At 29.2% G+C, this 9,949-nt stretch overlaps 1 protein-coding gene across 1 annotated transcript; it reads left to right on the top strand.

Annotated features, from left to right (window-relative positions):
- Positions 1-7,659: 7,659 nt before the first annotated feature.
- LOC120075974 (heat stress transcription factor B-4-like) lies at positions 7,660-9,436 on the top strand. Its single transcript, XM_039029739.1, has 2 exons — positions 7,660-8,091; positions 8,319-9,436. Exons 1-2 carry the CDS (start codon positions 7,843-7,845, stop codon positions 9,201-9,203), a joined length of 1,134 nt encoding a protein of 377 aa, XP_038885667.1. The 5' UTR covers positions 7,660-7,842; the 3' UTR covers positions 9,204-9,436.
- Positions 9,437-9,949: the final 513 nt, after the last annotated feature.

Below are 9,949 nucleotides of genomic sequence, written 5' to 3'. Positions count from 1 at the left end.
TCAATATCACGGTTGCAACGAAAGTTTCTAGCATCATTAGCCTTTGGGAGAATGTTCTATCTTTTGATGCATTATGGTTTACTAAATACTTCAATTTGTTCTCCAACTACTATATTGAATCTAATGCTTTAAATTAGAATGTTTTTTTTTTTTTTTTTTTTTTTTTTTTTTTTTTTGTATTTTGTAAGCTTTTGGTATTCTTTGTGCATGTTTCTCACATATGCGATTAAGTATCTTTTCCTTAAAAAAGTTGTTGAATTAAAAAAATAATAAAAGAAGAAATCATTCATTCAAACTCAAGATCAATAGTTTTTCTATTTTATTTGTGCATTTTTAATTGATTTTTTGTTTTATTTTTTAAAAGAAGATACTTCAAAGAGTTTCATTAAACGAAATAAGTACAAGAGAGGGGTGAGAGGAAAAACCTTTTAATTTACAAAGATAGTCCAAGTATCGTAATTATAAAAGAGTTTAAAATTAGTGTATCAAGAAGCAACTAATATGCCAAAATTAAATTAGTATAATTCAACTAATATTGTACTTATGCTATCAATATTGAAGTCAAAGGTCAATTCTCCCACTCTATATACTATCAAGATGATAATAATAATAATAATAAAAATAAAAATAAAATAATAATTAAACCAACATGACATATTCTCTCAAAAGAGAGTCTAAAGTCTTACTGTCTTCCTTAAAGATTTTGTTGTTTCGCTGGAGCCAAATGGACCCAAATGTTGCACCCAATAATTTCAACCATTTCATATACGGCCTTTTCATTTCCATCGAGTTTTTATAGCCAATTAAACCAGCGGTGCGTTACTTTTTTTTTTTTTTTTGTTCATCTTTTTTTCTTTTAATTATTGATTTAGACAAAGATACTATTTTTTTTCCCTTTTAATTCATTTATTGATTCAATAATTTTCTAATTTGTGATATATTGAAATTCTTAGATTAATGTTTTCTAATTAAACATTGTTGAAGAGAAATCTAAAATAAAATAAATAAAAGAATTGGTTCTTGATTTTCTTCTCTCTCTCTTTTCCATCTTATTTTTCTACTCTTTAATCCCAAATGCAAATATGAATATGAAATTCATTTTCAATTTTTTACATATTACAATAGTATTTTTTTTATTATTGTACATACTACTATCATTCAACATTCAACACATTATTATTATTATTATTATTATTATTATTATTATTATTATTATTATTATTGCAAAGTAGTAGAAATTTTGGTATAGGTAGTAGAAAGACAAAGGAAGTGGGCGTGCTTGTTGAATGAATTAGGGCATTAATTAGGGAGTGTGATTTCTTCGTGGGATCCATATACCCCTCGTGACCCTTAATTTCTTTTTCTCTCTCCCCCTTAAATATACACTCAAATCTGACTCTCTTTTTTAAAAATCATTAATAAAAAAAATATACCCCTTCTTATACATATAATACCCTCCACAAAAATCCTTCTTCTTTTCTTTCAAAAAGTAATTGATTTTGTAAAAAGCTTCTAACTTTGCTAAATTCTTTAGACCAACTATTTCCAATGAAGAAAATAACCTTTTCTCTTTTCTTTTCTTTCCTCTTTTCCTAAATGGTTTTAAAAGGGTTTGTCGGATTTTTCTTCTTCTTCTTCTTCTTCTTCTTTTTTTTTTTTTTTTTTTTTTTTTTTTTTTTTTTTTTTTTAATAGTGACACGATTGGACCATTTGATTAAAAGACGTAACTTTCACCCATGGTTTGATTAAAGTGTTCATATCATAATAATAATAATAATAATAATAAATTGGACATTATTAAAACTTATTGTTGGATTCAGAAGAGGAATTTGGGCGTTACGCACCTTTTTAAGAAAATGAAATGAGCCGAGGCACAAATTGAGGTACATAAGATAATATATAATAATGATATTTGGAGAAAAAGAGAGAGAGTATATAGTAATAGTAGCAACCTCGTTGGTTACCCTTGAGACAGGGACATAAAGAGAAAAAAAAATGTTGGTTTTTTTTTATCCTATAAAATTACATAAATAAATAAGAATTTCTCATAGACAGATCAAATGTCAAACTATTTAAAAAATAGTAAAAAAAAAGAAAAAATTAATAGATATTGATAGACTTCTATTAATTTCTATTAATGATAAACTTGTATAAATTTCTATTACTGATAGTTTCAATAATAAATTTTTATCAATTTTTTATTATTAATAGACACTGATGAATTTCTATCTATTTGTGATAGACATTAATAACAAGGTCTACCACAACTATAATTAAATTTTGTTATTTGTGTAAATATTTTTTTTTTCACTTCTTAACATTGAATGTTCTTTTTTCAGTTACCATAGTGAGAGAGAAAAAATGTGTGAATGCATGCAATAAAAAATGGTAGATGAATATAGGTGCAATAATTGAAAGAGAGGACAAAAAAAGAAAGAAGAGAAGGGTTTTAGGGTTTTAGGGTTTTGGGGGGTTTTTTTTTGGTGTGTGTGGTTGAATATAAAATTAGAATAGAATCTTCTTGGGGTTGCATTGCAAGAAGAGAGAGAGAGATTTGAGTAGAGTTTGATATATATTGTATATTGGTGGTGGGCTCAGTACAATCTCATCAGTTTTATTCATAGATAGAGAAATGAGTGGTGTTGTGTTGGGTTTTGGTTTGGTTTTATTATACATTTTATTGCTTACACTTTTTTCTTATGGACCCATTTCCAACCTTTTTCTAGTGAACAATTCTGTCTTATTTGATTCTAACAAAAATTCCTTCCCTTAACAATTATCTATATCCCTCAAAACCTTTCACTCTTCCCTTCATCCTTACCCCCTCTCTTAACCTTTGTTTTTTCATACTATTTTCGTTCATAATTTCAACGGTCGTTTAAACGAATATAGAGAATCTTTCTTTCCTCATATTTTTGCGTTTTTCTTTCATAGTTGTCAAAAATATAATGGACATTATATAGAACAATTAACTCCCGACCCACAAGCAAAATTTCTAGTGGAATGAAATTTTCTAGTAAATATTCATTCTAATAAATATTTTTGGTCCTTAAAATAATTTCAGATACATGATATTTTTTAATTTATTTTGCTAGTTTAAAATGTATAGTATAATTATTTAAAACAATAAACAAAATTACTTCATACATCTTCTAACCTATTCTCAAAAGTTCAATAACTTAAAAAGTAAAATCTAAAAATCTAGAGACCAAATACACTTTTTTTTTTTTTTTTTTAAATCAAATGTACAAGAGATGGTAAGAATACTAAGAATGTGTTAACCTAATTGAAGCATCTTGATGCACCTACTGATCCCTTTTATCTCTAGCATGTTAGAAAAAAATGTATAAGTAGTAGATGAGATCAAATACACCTATCCTTTTAATCAAGGGCTGAGTTACATTCTGAAAATTTTGGGACTAGATGCATATATTTTTCAAACTCTATAACTAAAAAAAAATTCTCCTATGTTATTTGATCTCATGGATCCTACACAGTTCTTAAATATTTTTGTTTATGACAAGTAAATGAATGAAAGTAATATAGAATTTTTTTTTCATACTACTTCCATTATTCATTGTATTGAAAAATGCGTCCAAAGTTCTATCTTAGCTAGATAACGAGAAGATCATGTATGTATCAACTACTCTCAATGGTATAAAGGCTTATGAGTGAAATAAAGACTCTATCTAATTGTTGGACATAGATCGAAACTCTTCAAAGACTATAGTCCCTCTACAATATAATTGCCCTTAATTTGGCTGTTTTTTATGATACTCAATATACTGATTGATCTCTCTTGGACTTATCTCTAACCCTCTTTATTATTATTGGGTTGTTTTGTATGTTATTTTTTAGATTTATCGTTGGAAAGGACGTATGATATGATGAGGGTGCTAAGAATGCACGTGTCAATCTAGTTGAGATATTTGGGTGCACCTACTGACCCACTCTTCGTATCTTTTTTCTTTAAAAAGAGTGAAATAAACAACAAAATTAGAAGGATTTATGCTCAAGTAAACAACATCTTATCATTATCCAAATATATAAGAGTTACATTACACTAATCAAATGAAGTAGTGGGATGAGGCAATAGTTCTTTGAGAATATGAAGATAGTCACAAGCTATTCTAGACACTCACCAATGAATACAAATTTATCACCATTTTTGGGTCCCACCTCACCTCTCGTCGTCCTCATTAACAACTCATATATTGATTGGGTGCATGATGGAGAGAAGAAAAAGGGATTTGATTAATTATGTAACGTAAGATTTGGCTAATCCAATCCTTGCTCTATAGTGGGAATTGCCATGTTTACGTTAATGGGGAAGAAATTTCTTCATTTTTTGTAAAGAAAAAAAAAAAAAAAAAAGAAACAAAACGATGAATAGGGTTAAAGGAGTGGGTGTAAATAGGGAAGATTAAATTGAAGGAAAAAAAAAAAAAAAAATAAGAGAAGACAACTAAAATCACGAGAATTGTATACAGAAAAACAGAAAGCAGAAAAAAAAAAAAGGTTACAAAATTTTTAAAAATATTGTCGTCATCCTCATTCATTATTCAATATTTCATTTATAAACATTAAAATTTAAATATGTCAGTCTTCTCTGAAATGGTTCAGAGAGTAAAACGTCACTGAGAACTCAATGGAAGAACGAGGAAAAAAATTATATAATTTATATTTCTATATAACAAATTACATTAGAACTAAAAGAAACTCTCTTTAACTTTTAATTCAGAAATTGTTTCTCCCATTTCCATTGCTATTCTCGGAATTGGAATTTTCTTATGTCTTTATCTTTGCAAATCCCATATCAAGAAAATATGTGTTTTTTTTACATATATCAATGAAAAAAGTCTTTAAAATTCATTTCATTTCCAAAGATTTTTTATAGCTCACACCACTTACACTACCCTCATTCTCTTTTTTCAATAATAAAAATATAGAAAGTTGAGGTTTTTTTTTTTTTTTTTCCACCTGCTTTCTAGAGGGAAGAAATTAGATAATTTAAGCTTTAGATGAAAACAACCTTGTTTTGGCTTTTAAAGAACAAATATATAATGTTTAATTAACTGAGGTATTGTTCATATAGTTGGTTGGCTAATGTATATGTTTAAAACGTAATTTTAACACGCCTTTCAAGATGTGGGTTTTAGTTTTTGAACTTTCGTAAAAAAAATATTTTTTCCTTGCTTTATTATTTCCATTTAATATTCACGTGTCAAATGTTTAACTCTATTCTAAATCACATGAACATACTACTACACATATTCAAAACTATGACATTAATTTATTATTTAAAATTTTATGTAAGGATTAAAATGATTTTTTTTTTTTTTTTTTTTTTTTTTAAAGTTTAGGACTACAATAAATATTTTAGATGTTCAAAGACCAAAATAAACATTTTGAAAGTTTAAAAGTAAAAATAGAACAAACTTGAAAATTGAGGAACAAACATGTGATTTAAATCGAAAATTGATCGATGAACAAGTTAAAGATTAATAATTTAAGTTTTTTCAATATAATTTTATTGTGATGGATATGTAATCAAGTAACTATGTACACAAGAAATATAAGAGGATCCCAAAAGATGGAAGAAAAGAAAAAGTAAGAGTTGTATGATCATATTGGGTTGGAGAACTATTAAGAGATATAGATTTTTTTTTCTCCTAATTATTATTTATTTAATGAAAGCTGTGTTTTTCATTTTCCAATAATGATAGAATCCTAGAGATAATCAGGATTATAATTATCTGAGTATCTAATTGAAATAATTAGGCATCATTTTTGAACCTATATCTCTAATTCACTTTAGATTGGTTTATGTGATGAAATGATATGATCTCTCACTTTTACTTTGCATAGTCACTCATCATAACAAAATATTAAACCTTTTTGGATGATATTGATCTCTCAGTTTGTATATAATATCCACTAATTAATTCATTATTTAATTAGATGAAAGATTTTTCATGCAATCTTTGTTCCAATTATGACATTGGAGATTTTGCATGGGTGGCCTTCACCCTTGGTTCTTTTTTCAATTATGTTCTTACTCTAATTTTGCTTTTGATTAAAAAGAAAATACAGAAAGATATTAGAAACAAATCTTAGTCAAGTGAAAGGTAAATTGTTATATTTGAGAATTATGAACTCTTGGAAGAACTTTTGGGTCTAATAATTCACCTCACTTGGGCAATCTTTAGGAGAGACATATAAAATATGTATGGCATTTAATTTTGAATAATTATTTTAAACGATAAAACAGTTGAAAATATTTTTAGGTATAGAAAAATGTCACTGTTTATCAGTGATAAATCGTAATGGACATATATCAGTCGATGTTGATGGATGTCTATCGTAGTTTATTACAGTCTATCACTAATAGATAGTAACATTTTACTATATTTATAAATAAGTTGTTTTAATTTCCTTTATTTGAAAACAAATCTTTAATTTTTGAAAACGTTGTTATTATGGTAATAATTAATCAAATTGTAAAGGAGAGGATATAGAGATAATAGAAAAGGATTTTTTTCTTTTTCGCGAACAATTATAAACTAAATTTATTACACAAATTGATATAAAATAAAAAATATAAAAATGAATAAATATGACTTAACACATATTTTCTCTATTTTCTTTGAATTGAAAACAACACTAAAAAAGTTGTAAAAATGGGTTACATAAAAAATGTGACATCACAAATTTAACCAAACAATTAAGTAGAGAGAAAAGAGAGGAGAAATGAGCAGTTGATGAATTGACCACGTTGATATAAAAATAAAATTGTACAAATAAATAATAAAATAAACCTTTTTGATGGCTAATTTTTCCTCGAACCACTAAACGAAAGCTAAACTCCCTTCCTTCCTTTTGACTTAATAATTCCACTCTACATTTTTTGAATTTTCATGTATTTTACAACAATTTCCACAACATAAAACAATCAATTAAAAGAACATACACTAACATCAGAACGATGCTGTTTTATGTCAAATAACTGTCCTGCACACACACACACAAAAAAAAAAAAAAACAAAACCATTCCACCATTTCTTTGGAGATTTTATGAAGAAGGAAAAAGAAAAGCTTCCATTCTCATGATTGAACTCCTCTTCAAAATAACAAACATAGAAAAAAAAAACCCTATCTTATATTTCTTATTTCTTATTTTTTTTAAAAAAAATTATTATTTTTTTTAAAAAAGGTATAATATAGTGAGAAGTATAGGCATTTCCTCAATATATTATATACACGACCAAATTAAGAAGCAACCATATTCTTTACTGTGGCCTCAACTTTTAAGTGGGTGTGAGAGAGTTCAATGTCAGAAATGGAAAAAAAAAAAATAAAAGAAAAAGAAAAAAAAGAAAAGAAAGAAAGAAATAGAAAGAGAAAGTGAAAGTCACGGGTTTGTCTTGAAATGCCCTTATTTCCACAGTCCTATACAGACAGACACATATTCTCTCTCTCACTAACCGAGGAGAGAGAAATTCATTTAATAAATAAATAAATAAAACACACTAATAGTAACAAGAGTAAAACTTGAATGCAACTTAGAGTACAGTTATCTTTATGCATTTTTTCAATGCATCAAAGTATATTTTTTACGATAATAATAAAGTTAAAAAGAAAATGTTGAGATTACAGTTACAGATTTCCACAATAACGTCACATCCTTTCTCTTCTGTGTGTCACCAAAATTCATTTCTTTTATCCCACACACACTCAGTCCCTCTCATTCCTTAACTTTTGTTTTTGTTTCTTAGAAGAAATTTCAAAAGTGAGTTTCCATTCCAATTCCCTTCTTCTTCTTCTGATCTTCTTCATCAAACCATGTCTGTAATGCTTGACAATTGTGAAGGCATCTTACTTTCTTTGGACTCTCACAAGTCTGTACCTGCCCCTTTCCTCTCCAAAACCTATCAATTAGTCGACGACCCCTCGACCGATCACATTGTCTCTTGGGGCGAAGACGACACCACTTTCGTCGTCTGGCGCCCCCCCGAGTTCGCCCGCGATCTCCTCCCCAACTACTTCAAACACAACAACTTCTCTAGCTTTGTTCGTCAACTCAACACTTATGTATGTAATTCACAACTCCATATTCTTTTCTTTTAGAAAGATACTAAAGTAACCATGGATTAGTATATGCACTAGAATATCTCAATTAAATTAACACATATTTTGCACTCTCATCATTAAAATCACTACGGAGAAGAGTTGGAGAAAGAGCTCGAGAGTTCATACAATGAACATGGCTTAATTTGGAGTGTTTTCTAACATGTTTTTTTTTTTTTTTTTTTCATTAGGGTTTTAGGAAGATTGTGCCAGACAGATGGGAGTTTGCGAATGAGTTCTTCAGAAAAGGTGAGAAGCATTTGTTGTGTGAGATTCATAGACGAAAAACAGCTCAGCCTCAACTGCCTTACAGCCATCACCATCTTGGAAATCTCAATGCTCCTAGTTTTTTCCCGTTTTCGACTCGAGTTAGCATCTCGCCGTCAGATTCAGACGAGCAGATCAATTGGTGCGACTCACCACCAGCACCACCGAAAGGTGGGGCGAGTGGATATTCGGTTATGGGAAGTGGAATTATTAGTAACAATAGTAGTACGAGTAGTTACAATATGATGAGTTCGGTGACAGCTTTGTCTGAGGATAATGAGAGGTTGAGGAGGAATAACTCTATGCTGATTTCGGAGCTTACTCATATGAGGAAACTTTATAATGATATTATTTATTTTGTTCAAAACCATGTCAAGCCTGTTTCTCCTAGCAATTCTTTCCCTTCTTTACTTCTTTGCCATCCTTCTTCTACTACTCCTAATTCCCAGAAACCCCTTAATCATTTTCTTGGATCCTCTCCTTCTACTACTCATTCTAATACTGCTACTATTACTACTAACCACTTTTCTATTCCTGCTACTATCGGTACGCCTCATTTTGTCAGCTCTCCAACTGCAACGTCGAAGAGTGCAGTTACAGAGCTCGACGTTGGGGAGGCTGATAACAATAGTTGCAAAACCAAGCTGTTTGGAGTGCCGATTTCATCGTCCAAGAAAAGGATGCATCCTGATACTACTAATTACGTTTCTATTTCTTCCAGTGTCTCAGATACCAACAAGAATTCTCGCTTGCTCTTGGAAAAAGGTGACAATTTGGGGCTCAATCTTATGCCTCCTTCCACTTCCTAGCCATTGCTCATCCTCCAATACCCTCTTTTTTCTTTTTCAATTCTCTTAAGATTATTCAATTTTTTATTATTCCTTTTTTTTCTTTTGTTATTTTTGAGCGAATCGGTTCGGTTCAGTTCACTTCAAGAACTATTGGAGTATTTTGTGTGAGGAAGTTGTGAAAATGTGTATGTGATTATCTTGTACATCTCCATCTTTGTTATTCTAATGCTCATGAAAGTTAGTTAATTAAACTCGCAGGGCTTTTGTTTTTTAGTAAAGCAACCGTAGGGATGGGATCGAACCTTTTAACCTTCAGAAAAAAACATCATGACAATTATCATACCCTAAACTCACTTTGACGGTGGTAGGTGGTGGAGTTTTGTTAGAGCCAACAAAAAAACACACACATACAGAAAAATAATTAAGTGACTTAAAAGTACAAATTAGCAAATTGGCATAATAATTTTAATTTTATTTATTTATTTTTATAACCAGATGTCTTGATTTCAGCCTGTGCTTTTTCCTGATACAATCTCTGAAAGTTACAGTTTTCCATTAGTAGAGAAAGAGAGAGAGAAATGGGGGAGATGAGATTTCATACATTTCTTTGCATTTTGTTTCACTGATGGAAAAAGATACATTCCAGAAGAATTAATGGTTTTTTAAATATATTGTCCTTAACTAGTAAGGATATATGACCTCAATGAGATTTGTTCATAAAGAACATGCGCCTCACACCTAATTTAAAATATCACCGTTTTTTT

Source organism: Benincasa hispida, chromosome 4 (assembly GCF_009727055.1).
Source record: "Benincasa hispida cultivar B227 chromosome 4, ASM972705v1, whole genome shotgun sequence".
NCBI classification, from domain to species: domain Eukaryota; kingdom Viridiplantae; phylum Streptophyta; class Magnoliopsida; order Cucurbitales; family Cucurbitaceae; genus Benincasa; species Benincasa hispida.
The sequence above is the reverse complement of the archived record's forward strand: the minus strand, read 5'-3'. Positions and strand labels throughout refer to the sequence as shown.

Excerpts from the sequence above, each read along its gene's own strand:
- LOC120075974 (XM_039029739.1), top strand. The coding sequence starts at position 7,843 with ATGTCTGTAATGCTTGACAATTGTGAAGGCATCTTACTTTCTTTGGAC. Across the intron at positions 8,092-8,318 it reads TTCGTCAACTCAACACTTAT|GGTTTTAGGAAGATTGTGCC; the intron begins GTATGTAATTCA and ends TTTTTTCATTAG.